We start from the raw sequence: 16640 nt of genomic DNA, 5'->3' as shown, positions 1-16640 counted from the left end.
CATGCAGACAATCACTCCAGGCCCCTCTCTTAATGTGAAACTATAATGTGAGAAGTTTGGGACATCGTGGTGTGTGGTCATAGGTCAGGGAAAGGAAAATCAAGACATCTGAACTAAAAACAAAAATAATAAAATCAGACTGGGAATTCAGTTTGAGAAGAGACTGTAGCCTCCACAGGCATGTGTAAATGTCATGCACACAATTCTCCCCTAGTCTTTAAGATGCTGCTTCTGGCTTAAGACAATTCTATTGAAGAACAATAGGAAGGTTTAATTCTGGGCAGGTTTTTGTAGAAGCAGTTACATTCTTTAACATATTTATCATCAGCTTCTGATATTTTCCAATTGTGAACTAAAAGTGAATTGTAGGTAAAGTGGCCTGAAGGGATATTAATTAGATTTTCCCCTTAATCTTTTGAGAAGATGTCCTGTCAGCAATGAAGCATTTCACTGTTAATCAGAAAATCAGCTGCATAGGCTGAACTGCAGAAGAGATAAATCTCAAATCAGTCAATTTTGCACTTGTCAGCAGCTCAAGTGAAATATTTGGTGGAGTTAGGGTATAAAACTATTACCCAAGAGGAAGATTCCATTCAATTCATCACACATGTATTGAACTATGTACCAGACACTATGTTAGAGATTGGGAATACAAAGAAATTCTGCATTCAGACTCCTTGGGTTTGAATCCTGCCTCTACTTATTAACATGAGTACATTTCTTTAACTTCCTATATTATTTAGGGTAAAGGCCAAGCTTCTAACACAAAAAGATTCCAAAACAAAGTAGCTTAAGTCAGATAGTCATTTATTTCTCTCTCTTACCATAGTCCTGAGATGTGAATTCAGATGAGCTCTGCTGCACAAAATTCTTTAGGAACCCGGTTATCCCCAGTTTGTGCTGTGCCTTCCCCTAAACATACTGTCTTCATTGGCTTGGTTGAAGCTAGGTCACTGCTGTGTCTTCAGTCAAGTCCCAAGGACAATGTTACAAGGCCAAAATTCAGAAATGACACACATCCTTTAGCTCACATCCTATTTGCCCAAACCAGTTACAAAGGGCAGAGCCAGCTGCAGGGGAGCCTGGAAAGAGCAGCCACATGTCCCACTTAACCCAGGGTGCAGATCCTATCAGCAAAAGGACGACAGGGAACATCAACTATATCTGCCACACCTCTCAAGCTTCTATTTCTTTATCTCTAAAATGGGATTAATAGTGGCACCTAGGCCATTGAGTTATATAAGAATTAAAATGAGAAAAATGGAAGACAGGTTTTAAGCACAGTGTCTGGAATATGGTGTTTAATAAATGTTAGTTATTATTATTATTATTATTAATAAAAAATACTTAATCTCAAATGCTTGTAATTCATCAGTGGAGAGAATCCCTTAAATAATTAACTAGAGCTGTGAGAGCACATGGGGGAGCAATTAATTTTCTACAGTGGAAAGAATAGGAATTCAAGGGAGGATTCACAGAAGGGGTGACAGTTGAGTCCTTAAGAAAATTAAACAGAATTCTGCAAGGCAAAAAAAGGACAGCAGCATATTCCAGCAAAATAAAGTAGCATGAAAAAGACTTGGGTATAGGAACATAAAACTGGGCAATATTTCTCATACTGTGATCCTTGGAATCTCTTATTTTTGAATCATCTGGATCCCAGCCAAGATACACAAAATAAAATAGCTGGCAATGGGTCCTTGAAAATTGCATTTAAAATAATCTGCCCTGGCATATTGTTCTTTACATCAAATGGGGTTAGAGCATAGAGATCCTAAGCTAGGGGGTACTGAATGTTGTGTGAATTACAAAGAACTGCCCATTTAATCAAAAGCTTTCTAGATAAATAATATTAAGGGGTTTAAAAATAAAATAAAAATGAAACCATTTTCTATACATTCAGTTCTAAGGTCAACCATCTTAAATCAACAAACCTATGAACAGAGAACAGCTATGGTTACTACTGTTGTGGGATTTTTTACCTTAATATCTGGATTCCCTGTCTTGCCGCTTCGAAGAATAAAGAGGTGGACGCAGAATAAAATGAGCAGCAGGCAAAAGTTTGTTAGAGTATGAGAAAATAAGAATAGTATGAAAGCTCTCTTTACAGAGAGGGGGCATTCGAAAGTGAATGCCCCTGACTATAGACAAGGGTCTTTGTTTCACAAGGTTTTAACCCTAACCACCCCCACTCCTCATCCCCCCACCCCTGCTTCCCTTCCCCCATGTTTCTTCTCAGGTTCTACCCTTATTTATAGGTAACTCCAAATGCCTTGTCTATTAATTATTTTACGAACACACGAATGTAGCATAATTTAAGTACATACATAATATATGCCATTAAAAACTGCAGAGAAAAGTTTTACCTCCTACAGCTACCATCGCATAGATGAAGAAGCTATGTGAAAGCTGAGAGCAGATTAACCTCACCATGTGACTTTGCTCCACTAATTGAACATCAGTCGTGCTGTGTGCTGGTACACAGCAAGTGCCGTGCTGAGACGGTCAGCATGACATGAACGGTTTTCATCTCAACAAGGAGTTTTTGGGTTTTTTTTATCATGTGCTAGGCTAATACAGTCCATGCTATTTTTTCAAAACACCAGATTTGTTTGAGTTATAGAAATAATTTCATCTCTATTTTAGGTAAAAGACAATACCTTTAATAGGGAAGAAAAGCTATTTAGATCTTTAGAAAAGACGGTGAGGCATTGTGTGAAGAACATTTCGCTCTGTCTTCAACACATACAGGTAGGTGAGACAACTGTTTTTGAAGTTTCTGTAAGAAGATCTTAATGTCCATGGTTATTACAAAGAGTAAATGTGAATGTTCATTTGTTTATATGATCGAATTTATATGATAAAATTCATTGTATCAGATTTGGGAGGCTGCCAACTGCAGGTGAGGGAAGCCAGTAGAAACATTTAGATTTTGCTCTTTGTTCCCTTACCTGCCCCGTTTCTTCTCCCAATCGAAGTCGCCATGTTGTGGAACATGTGCGCACATGATGCTTGACCACGTGGTGCTGGGCCATCAGCATGCTTTCCTTACAATTGAGATGAATTCATTAATGCAAAATGAATTTAGCAGAAATTTTCTTTATTTGTTGTATTATACTAACACATCCCTTTCTAGTACCTAGAACACATATTTGCAAATTTAAAAGTAGGACTGAAAGAAAAAAGTAAATCAAAGAGGGGGCATAAAATGAAATTAGAGAAGTTACAGAGTGAAAAGTACATAACATAAAGGCCATATAAAAACCACAGAAACTGGGTCTCAAATTTAGCTGTAACCTTCTGAGAAGCCAACTTAAGAAAGGACATGTTGATCACACAACTCTGGATGAACTGAGTACCTCTATTTATTTTATAACCAGTGTTTCATAATGCTCCCTTTACAGTTCTGAATGAAATTCACCAGTAATTCAACCCAAGGTAGGTAGGTTTATGTAAAAGAAAATAAACTCTAACAAAATACTAAGAACTACAACATGCAAATGCTCCCACATAACCATAGTAGAAGACAAAAATACCCACCCCCCCCCCAAATTTCCAGTCCCTCAGGAGGTTTTCCTGCCCTTGTTGAGAATCACTGACTTAACCAAACCCATTGAAGTGCAGTATAATTATATTCAGTAGAGAAAGAATTGATCTCATAAAGAAGACATAGTGTCCTCAACATCTTGATAATGGTCATGACTTTGAGACATAGACAGCTAGTAGAATTACATGTAACTCAGTTAACAAATGACCCCCTTCCCATTTCCCAGTTTTTATCTTGGATATCTATTTTTGGAAGCTAGATAAATTATCATACCAACAGAGGATTATGTTAACAGGCATTATGATTTGGAGACAGGTTCTATGTTAAGTAACCAACAAGCCACAATCTTTTCTCATTTATTAACTGACACAAAGCCTGATTTTACCACCAGTTTTGCTAATCTCTTCCTAAAGCTCTGCTTTATGTGAAAAGAAAACTAAAACTTAATTATAACAGCCAGAGAGCACTGGGAACCTGTCCTTCTTAAACATTTCATGAAGTAAATGTACCTTGGGAACATCCTCAGGAAAGTCTTCTGTTTCCACTAGCTGATTCAACCAAAACATGAACATCTTCTTTTAAAGACAGCATTACATTCTCTAAAGAAAGCTGAAGACATAAATCAAAGAGAAGTGACTTCTAAGATAAGGGATCTGTAAGAACTGAATGCTGAATAATGGCCAATGAGGGAACTTAAGATGGAGTCCCCTTAAGAAAGAAGGTGTCATACAGAGCAGTATGAGGAAGTGACAGAGGGAAAGTAAGAAAATAGATTGTTACAAGTAGTCTCATTCATCGTACAGAGCATTCATGAAATTTTTCCTTCCTTTTTTTTCTATTTGTCCCTCGGTGGTAATGGAGGGTTATAATGATGAAGTGCACACTTGCGGCACATTTAAATGTACTGAACTTCAGAACTTTGCCCATTTTGTGACTTTGTTCTTGGGTTCCAGGATGCCATGCCTTTAGCGCTGCAGAGTGTAATGGAGCTCCAGGACATCTCTTGCAACAGAGATAAGGAGGAGAGGAGCCATTCAGAGACCCCGAGTAACGCCCCACAACCCTGTGGTGACTTTGTAAGTTATTTATATTCACAGATAAATTAGAAAGTAGGGTTAAAAGAAAAGTTGCTTTTTATTTGGTTTGCTAGAGTTAGAAAAAACATGCACTAAAGCAAACACTAATGTCAAAATTAATAGATTTAAATAGGAGGGTATTATTATTATTTTTTATTATTATTAACTATTTTAAAGTGGATTAGTGAAGATTTTACTATAATCAAAATTTAAGAGCGTCCCAGACTGTATTTCTAAGAGTAGTCAGTGTCTGTGTCGCTTTTAAAGTCAACATTTAGGGGCACCTGGGTGGCTCAGTTGGTTGGGTGACCGACTTTGGCTCAGGTCATGATCTCACAGTTCGTGGGTTCGAGCCCCGTGTCAGGCTCTGTGCTGAACACTTGCTCAGAGCCTGGAGCCTGCTTCGGATTCTGTGTCTCCTTCTCTCTCTGCCCCTCCTCCCCTGCTTGTGCTCTGTCTCACTCTGTCTCTCAAAAATAAATAAATGTTAAAGTCAACATTTAGTTTAAGCCTGCATGTGATAGGTCATCAATTTATTAAGTTGGAACACTGTGATTTTCTTTTTTTTTTTTTAATGTTTGTTTTATTTATTTATTTATTTATTTATTTAGAGAGAAAGAGCAGAGAGAGAGAGGGAGTGTGAACAGGGGAGGGGCAGAGAGGGAGGGAGACAGGGAATCCCAAGCAGGTTCTGCACTGTCAGTGCAGAGCCCGACATGGGGCTTGAACTCATGAACCGTGAGATATGGCCAAAGCCGAAATCCAAAGCCCGACGCTTAACCAATCAGTCACCCAGACATCCCAGAAAGCTGTGATTTTCTTAAAGGAGTCTCTGGAAAAGTCCAGAGTCTTTTCAGGAGGAGCAATGATACTCTCTGAAGATGTGACTTTTATTAACACAGTATATATTGTAAAGTAAAGCCTTATTGAGAAAGGGATTTTACCTTTGAGTCATACAACTTCTGTTCTGCAGTAAAATATGTGCTTTTTATGAGTTCTTTAAAATATAAAGAATTATAAAACATAGCTAGAGCATCATAAAAACATGCTAAGGCCAAGAAAATATTTGTCTGGTAAATTAGTTTGAGTAATACAAATTTTAATTTAGTATCTTTTGTCCCATAGGTATTAATATAGCATAGTAGCATTTCAAGTATTATATAGAAGCTATAATAGATTTCTGCATCATCTTGAAGGTCCTTGAAAGTGGCATTTTATGTTGGCATTATTGGCATTTGCGGTCACACAGTTCTTCACTGAGGCCCTCGTGTTGGGGGATGTGTAGCATTTCTGGTGTAGCAGGCTCTAGATCTCAGTAATGCCCCCGAGTCATCCAGTGAATACCCTCACATAGTAGTTCCAAATCCTAGGAGATGATGCAGCCCCACCCCCCAGGAAAAAAAAACACTCAGAAGCATCTCTCTTTCCTGGCACTGGGGAATGGAAAATCAGGATCACATGTGAATTAAGACAATCGATGAGATAAATATGAGAGCAAGAGAGAAGTTTTTCTGATGCATGTGAAATGGAAAAAGTGTGGCTAGTTCTTTATAAATTTCTGGGCTTAATTACAGAGAATACATTTTAGAAAAGTCCTTAAGGGTTTGCTCTTTAGCTTAATTCCAATGTATTAAGTAGATGAGTATTTATTGAGCTGTCAGAGCAGGGTGTACAGCTTCTCCCTCAGCAAGAATGTCCAGAATTTGATAAAAGAAGAGCAGTGTTCTTCTCCACCTTGCATGAGACCACAAGATGATAAAATCGGCTAAATTAAAATAATCGAGAGACATCAATATAAAAGTAACTTTTTAACTTATGAATAAAGTATATTAAGCTTTTTAAAAAACCAAATATTAATAAGAGCTCAAAAATCTATCTAAAGGAAGAGCCGTGTTTTTATCTAACCTTGACTAATACTTGCCTACATGTTTTGTATAGGACAAAGTATTAGAAGAAAATCTGATTCTTATTTGTTCCAACCATAATTCCTACGTCTGGGTGAATCAGTTTATGTCTATGGTCCACAGGATATATATATATAGTAATTATGTTGTGATATTGTAATTATATTACCTGTAGAATCCAGTCAAGTTACAAATATAGTAATTTATCCAAGAACAGTAAACAGATTCTTCATTTAGTCAAAGGACTGATTAAATAGTCTGCTGGTGTATATTGATTATCTTATAAACTAGACATCAAATTTAATCTGTGTAGTCTATTGCTAGTACCAGTAAGAGATTGGTTTCCCCTCTCTGTAGATTTCCCGTGAGTTCAGACAAAGTTACCAGAGGCTGTTTACTGCTCAGATGCTGATTCCCTAGGACATCTTTCAGGGTACAAAGGAGAAACCTACTTCCAAATTGCTATGACATAATCATGTAACCCAAGCATATATGATAAAGGGTAAAGTTGGCAGTCAGCAGATAGGAGACTATTTGCACTTCAGAAGAGAGGGGGAGGAAAGAGAACTATCAGAAATTAAATTCAGGGTGCCCAGGAGCTGGCATGGGGTTGGGGGCTAATATGAAGTTCATTTTCCTTTTCTTTTAATTCTTTTTTATTTATTTATTTGACAGAAGAAGAGGGAGAGAGAGCAGGGGGAGGAGCAGAGAGAGAGGGAGAGAGAGAATCCCAAGCAGGCTCCAGGCTGTCAGCACAGAGCCCGACACGGGGCTTGATCTCACGAACTGTGAGATTATGACCTAAGCCAAAATCCAGAGTTGGACGCTTAACCTGCTGAACGAACCAGGTGCCTCATGAAGTTCATTTTCAATGACTCAGACCTAATAATGTAACAATTTAAGAAACGAAACAAAACCAGCATCAGTTTAGTCTTTCAACGTATTTAAAGAGAAAGCAGTAATTCTGTTGTCATTTCTATCACAGGAGCAAAATACCTATAATAAGGAGGTACTTATCTATATAGGGAATACAATTCCACTACCCACAATGAGTTACCAGGGTAGCCAAGGAATTGAGACGGATGTGGGAGGAACAGGATATAGTCTCTTCTAAGACTATCTTCCTTTTGTTGCCTGCAAAGGAAGGAAATGATATGGTGAGTCATTTGCAGTCTTAGGGGTCAAAGACTAGAGTTTGCTTCCCACCCCATGGGCTGGAGTAGCTCTGTTTGGCTCTGGGATTAGAAAGAAAGGGAAGAGAAAGAGTTGAAGGAGATGACACCAATGACAAAACTAGTGGCTGTAGAGGGAAAAGTTGAGTGTATTTTGGGTGTGCAGGCTTTAATTTTTGTATTCCTCTATTCCTCCTCCTACAGTCCCTCTTCTAAGTCCTTGAGCGGGTTTAGCTAGACAGAAAAAAAGATCACATCCTCTCTTAACTTGGCTCGATACTTTCCTGCCTTTCTTTGTGCTCCTTCAGGGAGGACGTAAGCCTACTGGTGATAGTGCAGGACATGTACTGGTTGTTGCTTACTCTGCGACAGCATTGTTTTTCTCTTTTGGCAGGCAGCCCATTTACAGAGGCTTGTCCTGATGCCCCTGTCAGCCCTGCTGTCCTTGTTCCCCGGGCCTCAGAAGCTCATCCAAAAGCGCTATGACAAATTGCTGGACTGCAACAGCAACCTACGACGGGCAGCAGGAGATGAGTCAGACTTGGCCAAAAAGGAGTATGAGGCCCTCAATGCCCAGCTTGTGGAGGAGCTCCAGGTGTTCAACCAGGCTGCCCGGAAGATTCTGTGGAACTGTCTGTGTAGCTTTGTCACTCTCCTTGGGGACCTGACACTTGTGGCTCAGCAGGTTTATTCCACGGTGGCACCGGTAAGCTCAGTACCAGCTCCTGCTACCCTGGCCTGCGAGATCTACTAGAAACCACAGCCATGAAGGGGTGCCTAGGTGGCTCAGTCGGTTAAGTGCCTGACTTCGGCTCAGGTCATGATCTCAGGGTTCATGAGTTCGAGCCCCTCATTGGGCTCTGTGCTGTCAGCTCATAGCCTGGAGCCTGCTTTGGACTTTGTGTCCCACCCCTCTCAAAAATGGATAAACATTAAAAAAAAAAGAAAGAAAGAAAAGAAAAGAAACCCACAGCTATGTCAAGTGGCCCTGTTCACAGTGGGTATGTGTGTGGTGCATGTGTGTGCCTGGGGCAGGGGCTGTATTTTAACTGAAGCCAGTCATATAGTCTATTTCTTTCTCTTTCCTCCATAGGAAAATTTCCTAGTTCAGGTTTGTTGTGACCTGCACACGTGTATTTCTTTTTGGAGGTTCCTCTTTGAATACCAAACACCTTTTAGCTTTGTTCCACTCATCAGTGAAGCCAGGGTAGCTCCACCTGCTTGATGTTTTGCTGAAGTTTATCAATATTTATTTTGTATTCTCTTCCTATTCAACAGTTCTTCAATGCTAACCATGACTGTGTAAGATATGGATCCTAAAAGAAGGCCATCTCAATGTAATGACAGAAATAGGGTAACTGTCAAACCAGTCACTTTTGCTTCTGTTTTCCTCTATGGAAAAAAAAAAAGGCCTAGGGTGTGTGTGTGTGTGTGTGTGTGTGTGTGCATGCGTGTGTGTGTAATTTAGCTTTCCATTAGGATATGATTTTATGACTATTTCCCTGACGGAGAAGAAAGATATTTACAACCTAATATCAACTTAAAAAAAATCAGTGTGGTTTCTTTGCCCCTCATTTCAATTAGTTCTCATTCAGCTGGGTAGATATTTAATGGGCAACATTTGGAGGAAAATTAATTGTCCTGACTTTATTTTTCACTGTGTATTTAATTAACTTTTAGCTTATCCTTTGAATTAAATTAAGGTGAATAAACAGGTGCTATACTTATATGGTTCAAAAGGCAAAACTACATAAAAATGTATAAGCAGCCTCACATAGACTCCTGTCCCCTAATGACTCATCCCCGACTCCACCCCCGCTGTTACTAATTTATCCGTTTATGGTTTCTTCATGCCATTAGAAGTGCAAATATGTATATATTTTTCTGTATATATTTTCCCTATATAAAACTAGGAAATTATGGCAGCATTCTGCAATTTAACCTTCTGGGGATGCATCCATGTCAGTACACAGAGAGCTTTCTCTTCTCTTCTATAGCTTCATACTAGTCTACTGCATAGCTATACAATAGTGTACAACCAACCCCCTATTTTCTGGATAACGACTTTATTGAGATATCATTCACATACCATATATTCCACCCATTTAAAGTATGCGATTCCACAGTTTTTAGTATTTTCACAAGAGTTGTGCAGCCATCACCACGATCAATTTTGGAACATCATCATCACCCCCAAAATAAACCCTGTGCCATTAGCAGTGAATCCACATTTCTGCCCAACCTCCCAGCCCTAGGCAATCACCAATCTATTTTCTGTCTCTATAGATTTACCTATTCTGGACATTTCATATAAATAGAATTCTATAAAATGTGGTTTTTTGTGACTGGCTTCTTTCACTTAGCATAATGTTTTCAAGTTTCATCCATGTTGTGGCATGTTTCAGTACTTAATTCTTTTTATTGACAAATAATATTTCATTGTAGAGATATGCCACATTTTATTTATCCATCACCAGTGGATGGACATTTGGGTTATTTCCACTTTTGGCCAACTATGAATACTGCTGCTATGAACATTTGAGATCTTAGTGAATGTATGTTAGTGGATGTATGTTTTCATTTCTTTTGGGTACATATCTAGGAGTAGAATTGCTGGATCATATGCTAACTCTTGTGTTTAACCTTTTCAAGAACTGCCAGACTTTTCCCAAGTGGCCGCACTATTTTACATTCGTAACAGTGATAACTGAGGTTCCCATTCCTTACATCTACCTGTCCTTAGTTTTGTTTTTTTTTATAGCCATCCCAGTGGGTGTGAAGTGATATCTCATTATGGTTTTGATTTGCATTTCCTTGATCATTTCCTTATTTTAAACTTTTTAAATTGAAGTATAACTTATGTATGGTAAAGTGCATCAGTCTGAAGTGCCCATCTCAGTGAATATTTGCAAATACATACATCTGTGTAACCACCATCAAAATCTAGACATTAGCCCTTTCCAGTTCCCCTTAAGAGCCACTCATGACCACTCCTTGGCTACAGTCCCTCAAAGGTAACCATTTTTCTTACATATATATCGTAGACTGTTATGCCTAGTTTGTATTTCATGAAAATGGAATCATATGGTATGTATAGCTTTGTGTATTAACCTGTTCCTATGGAAGGATATTTGGATGATTCCAGTTGCCTATAGCTGCGTAACAAATTACACCAAATATGGCAGCATGTAACAACCAATAGTCATTTATTACTATAGTCTCTCATGGTTCTGGAGGTTCACTGGGCTCAAGGAAGTCATTCTCAGTGTCCCTTATAAGGTTGTAGTCTGATAATGGCTGGGGCTAGAGTCATCTCGAAGACTTCCTCAGGCCCATGTCTGAGGTGGGAGATGGGGTGATGACAGAAGACTCAAACAGTTGGTGACTAGGACAGTTGGGGCTCCATAGACCTCTCACCCTGCTCCGATCTTTCAACACGGTCTTTTGATATGGCGGCCACAGTGCAACTGGCCTTCTTCCATGGTTAATATTAAGTCTCCCAGAGTGAGTGTCACAAAAGAAACCAGCAGAGGCTATACAGTCTTTTTTAGCCTAATCTTGAAAGTCAGATAGCATCACTTCTGTCGTTCCATTCATTTCCATTCTGTTCATGGAGGCAATTAAAAAAAACCACCCACTTTTGAGGGGAGAGGGCATGGACTCCACTCCACTTCCTGAGGAGAGGCATGTCAAAGAATTTGCTGATTTGCTTTAAAGCTGCCACAGGCTCTTGACCAATGCTTCTTGTTTTAGCTTCTTTCTCTTTCCCCCTATCCCACCCTACCACATTGGAAGACCCTCTTGCCATCAATTCCTGAGCCCTTCTTCCAAAATTCCATTGTGTTTTTTATTTCTCTTGTGTTCTTTTATTTAGGCTTGAACCTTTAAAAAAACTATCCCTATCATTTTAGTGAGGTTTCCAGAGACAGCAAACTAAATTAGACTTTTTTTTTAAAAAAGTTTATTTAGACCATTTTTATCTAAATCTTCTAACATTGTCCCAATCTCTTGCTGTGGAGCTTACACTTTCTTTGCTTGTCACAACTCTACTAAATTCAATATCTAATATGGTTAAATAGTTGTCTGAGAAGAATGCCATATCATTTCTACCTATAGGTACCACTGCTGGCCTCGAGCATCTCTGAAATTCAGAATCGAGTACTAGAAGAGATTCAAAATCTTAATTTTGTAAAGGACAACAGTGCCACCTTTATTGAGAGGAAACTTAGTTTTGAAAAGAAGAAGCCTGTGCAAATTCTGGTGAGTTTGGTAGGGTTCGTGACAATGACTATCACTTCTTTTCCTTGTTCAAATCACAGTGTGTTATTTTTCATATCACTTATCTCATCCTAGTATCCTGTAACTTACCTACCTATTATATTTAGGATTTCTTGTCTATTTCTACTTTCTATACTATGAGTTCTGTAAGGTCCTAGATTTTTGCCTGTTTTATACATGACGTATTCCAAGATGCTAAAATGGTGCCTGACAACAGATATAAATATCTCCTGAATGAATGAATAGAATTTTATAGAGCAAAATCATATAGTCCAACTTCTTCATTTTTCTAGATAAGGAATCCCAGGCACTGAAGATAAAGTGGCTTTCTCAAAATCACTAGAGGCAGAGCCTTTTGACTCCTGCCTAATTTACTGATATTGTTTCCCAGAAAAAGACATGCACATATACAATTTACTTAATTAAATAGTGTTTTTCAAGTGTTTAATACACAAGGGGTTGTCTACAGTATGGCAAAAAATTAAAAATTGTTCTATCCAAGAGGGATTAGAACCTCTGCCTCCTTATGCTCAGTTGGATTTTCTTTCCTCTCTGCAACACTGCCCTCATGTGCTAACTGGAGAATTTTTCACTGCAGAACTCAGCTGGATGCTTCACAATAATTCCAACAATGCCTTAGTGTTGAAATAATCCCAAATCAGTGGATGGCTTCAACATTAACAAAAAATCTCCAAAGAAGGAGTATTTACCAGTTCAGTGAGGATTTTATTATACATCTATGTAAACCAAAATTTCTCCTTACTTCTCCCAGCCTGAAGTGCCACGTCAAACCGATGTTCACCGCTCCAAACTTCTGTCCACGTACAGTAAAGAAGAACTCTACCAGGCAAAGCGGAAGTGCAATGCTACACAAGAATATGACATCAATCTTCTAGGAGGGGAATTGGTGGCTGTGATGGAACAGAAAGATCCACTGGGGAGTACCAGCAGGTGGCTCGTTGACACAGGAAGTAAGGGTTTTTTTTTTTTGTTTTTTTTTTTTTTTGCAAAAAATGCACAAAACTACCCCCTCTTTTCAGGTGAAGATTTCCCCACGGGCCACTCTGTGCTTCTCTAAACACAAATGTTTGGTGAGGGTACACAAATGACCTTGTTTTTTTTCTTTCTTTCTTTCTTTCTCTTTCCTATACAGTTATAAAAGGATATGTGTATTCCTCCTTCTTAAAACCCTACAATCCTGCAAAAGTGCAGAAGGTGGATGCTGAGAACAGGTTCTGTGATGACGATTTTGATAACATCAGCCTCTTTGTGTCCTCACGGCCAGCTAGTGACAGTGTCACAGGCACCCCAGAAAGTAGCGTAAGTGATAGCAGCTCATCTCTTAGTGGCACATATGGAAAGTTTGAAACAAACGGCACTGACGCTGACAGTTCTCAAGAGGTAGATGAACAGGTAAGAATTTGAACCTTGATGTAAAACTGCCTGGCTGTTCAAATCATGAAAGATGTTCTCTCTGACAGCGCTCTATCTTGCTGCAAGCCTTGGTGAAAGGGTGTCAGCTTTGATAGCAAGGAGACCCAGCTCTATGAACACTTATTTTCTGTGCACCTTTCTGCAAGGAATTTAATTCTCTGAGCCTGTTTCTCAAGTGAGGAAAAGAGGACAATAATTCCTACTTTGCAGACTTGATGTGAGGATTAGAGAAAACGTATATATGTAAAGTACCCAGCACAGAGTAGACACTCAGTAAATAGAAACTGTTACTATTACTATCCTGCTGTTATGTACTTGGAGTAAAGCAAAGATGGCCTTTTTATATTCCTCCATCAGAGAAAAACAGTTCAATCCTGAACAGATTGCCGCCATAAGCAGCATGTGGAAAATTGTCCATGATTCCTCTAAGAGCAGTAACATCATCGAGCTATCTAGTAATTGGCCATTTTTAATCTCTTGTACCATATCCTGAAACCTTTAAGAGCTACTTTTCCCCGCACTGCACCAAAGCAGAGACTATTGGGATAATTCTTTTGCAAATTTATAAGTTACCTATAATGTAGCACTCCTTTTTCCTACATCAGAAAGTTTAAATATATTTAACTGTTAAACCTCAAGTGGCGACCAACTAACTGCTTCTCTTTTTTTAACTTGCTTTTTTCTTTAGTGGCTTTTTATTAATTCATTTAAATTTGTGTTTCTATAAGGGTAATACATGTTATCTGTGAAAAGTTAAAATGGTATAAAGGTATACATAAATTAGAAGCAAAGATCTTTATTCCCTTCTCCCCCAATTCTACTCTTCAGAGACAAGTATTAGGGTTTATGTTTTCAGACATTTTCTGTGCATGTACAAACACATAATGTTACAAGTGGGAACATATACGTGTTAACATAATTTGGTTATTTTTTTCCACTTAACAATGTATCTTACACACAACAGTACCTAAATACTACCTTATTCCTTAAAAAATTCTTCATAGTAATTTATTTTGTGTTATTTATGTAACTAGTACTCTAATAATAGGCATTTAGAATATTTGGGGGGGGTTTAGAATTTCAAACTACTTCACTCAAGATCTTCGTTCATCCATCTGTGTGCACTTATATGAGTATATACACAGGATAAATTGGAGAGTCAAAGGGTATATATATTGGAGAATATGAGTATATATAAATATATACATAGGAGAATACTGGAGAGTCAAAGGGTATATATATCTAAAGCCTTAATAGACATTGCCATACTGCCCTTCAAAATAGTTTAGTTTCTTTCATCAATGATAACACTGATTCTTGTCCAATTCATAACTTTTTAAAAAAATCTTTATTAAGGACTTATTTACACATCATAAAATCCATCATTTTAAGCGTATAATTCAATGACTGAGTATATTTACCGAGCTGTGCAACTATCACCCCAATCCAATTCTAGCACATTCCCTTCACCCCCCAAAATCCTTTGCACTCTTTTGCAGTCAGTTCTCTTTCCCACCCTAGCCTCAGGAAATGACTGATTTGCTTTCTTTCTCTCTATATTTGACTTTTTGGTATATTTTGTATTAATGAAATCATACAAGTGGGACTTTGCAGCTGGTTTCTTTCACTTAGCATAATGTTTTTGAGATTCATCCATGTTGCAGTACATATATGTACTTTGTTGCTTTTTATCACCTGATAGTATTTCATTCTATGGATATAGCATATTTTGTTTATCCATTCACCAGTTGATAGACATTTTGGGTAATTTCTATTATGAATAATGCTGCTATAAACATTTATGTACAAGTCTTTGTGAGGATTTCATTTATTTTGAGTAGATACCTAGGAGTAGAATTGCTTGTTGTTACGGTGAATATATGTTTAACTTGTTTAAAGAAACTGCCAGACTGTTTTTCAAAGTAGCTGCACCATTTTACATACCCACTGGCAGTGCATGGGGCTTGTGGACTGCAGTTTTTCCATATCCTCACCTTACTGCCTTTTTAAAATTATTAGGATAGCCACTCCAATGGGTGTGAAGTGTATCTCACTGTGGTTTTAATTTGCATTTGACTAATGCTGTTGAATATCTTTCATGTACTTATTGGCCATTCTTGTATTTTCTCTAGTGAAATGTCCATTTAAATATATGCCCGTTTTAAAAATTGGATCATTTTCCTTCTTATTATCCACTTGCAAGAGTTCTTTATATACTTTGGATGCAAGTTCTTTATCAGGTATAATTTGCAAATAATTTCTCCCAGTCATAACTGATTCTTAACTCATCTAGACATTACTATATGTTTCTATCACTCTTCTCTCTTGAAGTTTCAAAACACTGTTTTTCTATTCCTTGTTCATTCTCTTAGTTTATTCAAAGTTTCTAGAAAACAAAATTACATTGTAATACCAATAGATTAATGAAATTTTATCAGTGAAATGTATAGTCATGATTAAATGTCCTGGCAGACTTTTAACTTATCCCAATAACCTAGAAGGACAGAAATCTGAGGGCCAAATTTGTCAAGACACCCTAAAGCTGGCTTAATGTTGAGCTCCAGTTCTTATTGGCTTTTACAGGGGCTTTTGGAGTAAGCACCTCACTTAGGCTCTTTCCACATGGGATTTGTAGTCTAGTTCCTAATAGCCACTACTGCAAAGTAATTCTCTTTGAGTAATCCTATCAATATGTTTCATGTGAATTAGGTCCATTAGAAGTTTCCATTACCAAGAGAGGAAAAAAAAATGAGATAATTTCTTTTTACTCAAAACAAAGTATATTGATAATATCTCTTCATAAAGTGCAATTTGTACTCCTTTTCCTCTGAGTTTGGAACTGATTCAAAATAGACCTTGGTGTCAGGGATATATATATATTATATAATATATTATATATATATGAAATATAATATATGAAATATAATATATATAATATAACATATATTAATATGTTATATAATAATAATATATATATTATATATATAACATATATATATATAATATATATGTTATATATATATATATGAAAGCTTTATTCCTAACAAAACTGGATTAGAAAATGCAGCTTGGATCAGTGGCACATAGGATCCCTGAATACCTCCCTCTGTGTTAAAATAATTCAGCTCAAATTGCAGGCCTCTCCTGTGTAGGGCAAAGTTTGTCCCGGTAAATTTACTATGATTTGAAGACAATGTACCTGTTAGAAACCCTAGCTCAAGCGACAGAA

At 37.7% G+C, this 16640-nt stretch overlaps 2 protein-coding genes across 2 annotated transcripts in view; one reads left to right on the top strand and one right to left on the bottom strand.

The window, feature by feature from the left end:
* Positions 1-16640, top strand: part of ARHGEF38 (Rho guanine nucleotide exchange factor 38) — a 128100-nt gene that overhangs the window by 104783 nt on the left and 6677 nt on the right. The window contains exons 8-13 of the mRNA XM_047857089.1: positions 2647-2751; positions 4501-4623; positions 8094-8405; positions 11816-11959; positions 12750-12948; positions 13131-13390. Coding sequence (XP_047713045.1) covers positions 2647-2751; positions 4501-4623; positions 8094-8405; positions 11816-11959; positions 12750-12948; positions 13131-13390 — 1143 coding nt within the window. The remainder of the gene's footprint in view (positions 1-2646; positions 2752-4500; positions 4624-8093; positions 8406-11815; positions 11960-12749; positions 12949-13130; positions 13391-16640) is intronic.
* The window catches only part of INTS12 (integrator complex subunit 12), a 47453-nt gene continuing 38352 nt past the window's right edge, over positions 7540-16640 (bottom strand). The window contains exon 9 of the transcript XR_007151750.1: positions 7540-7661. The gene's annotated coding sequence lies outside the window, so the exon portion shown is untranslated. The remainder of the gene's footprint in view (positions 7662-16640) is intronic.

This window comes from Prionailurus viverrinus, chromosome B1, assembly GCF_022837055.1.
Source record: "Prionailurus viverrinus isolate Anna chromosome B1, UM_Priviv_1.0, whole genome shotgun sequence".
NCBI classification, from domain to species: domain Eukaryota; kingdom Metazoa; phylum Chordata; class Mammalia; order Carnivora; family Felidae; genus Prionailurus; species Prionailurus viverrinus.
Note: the sequence above shows the minus strand (reverse complement) of the source record. Positions and strands in the feature narration are given on the sequence as shown.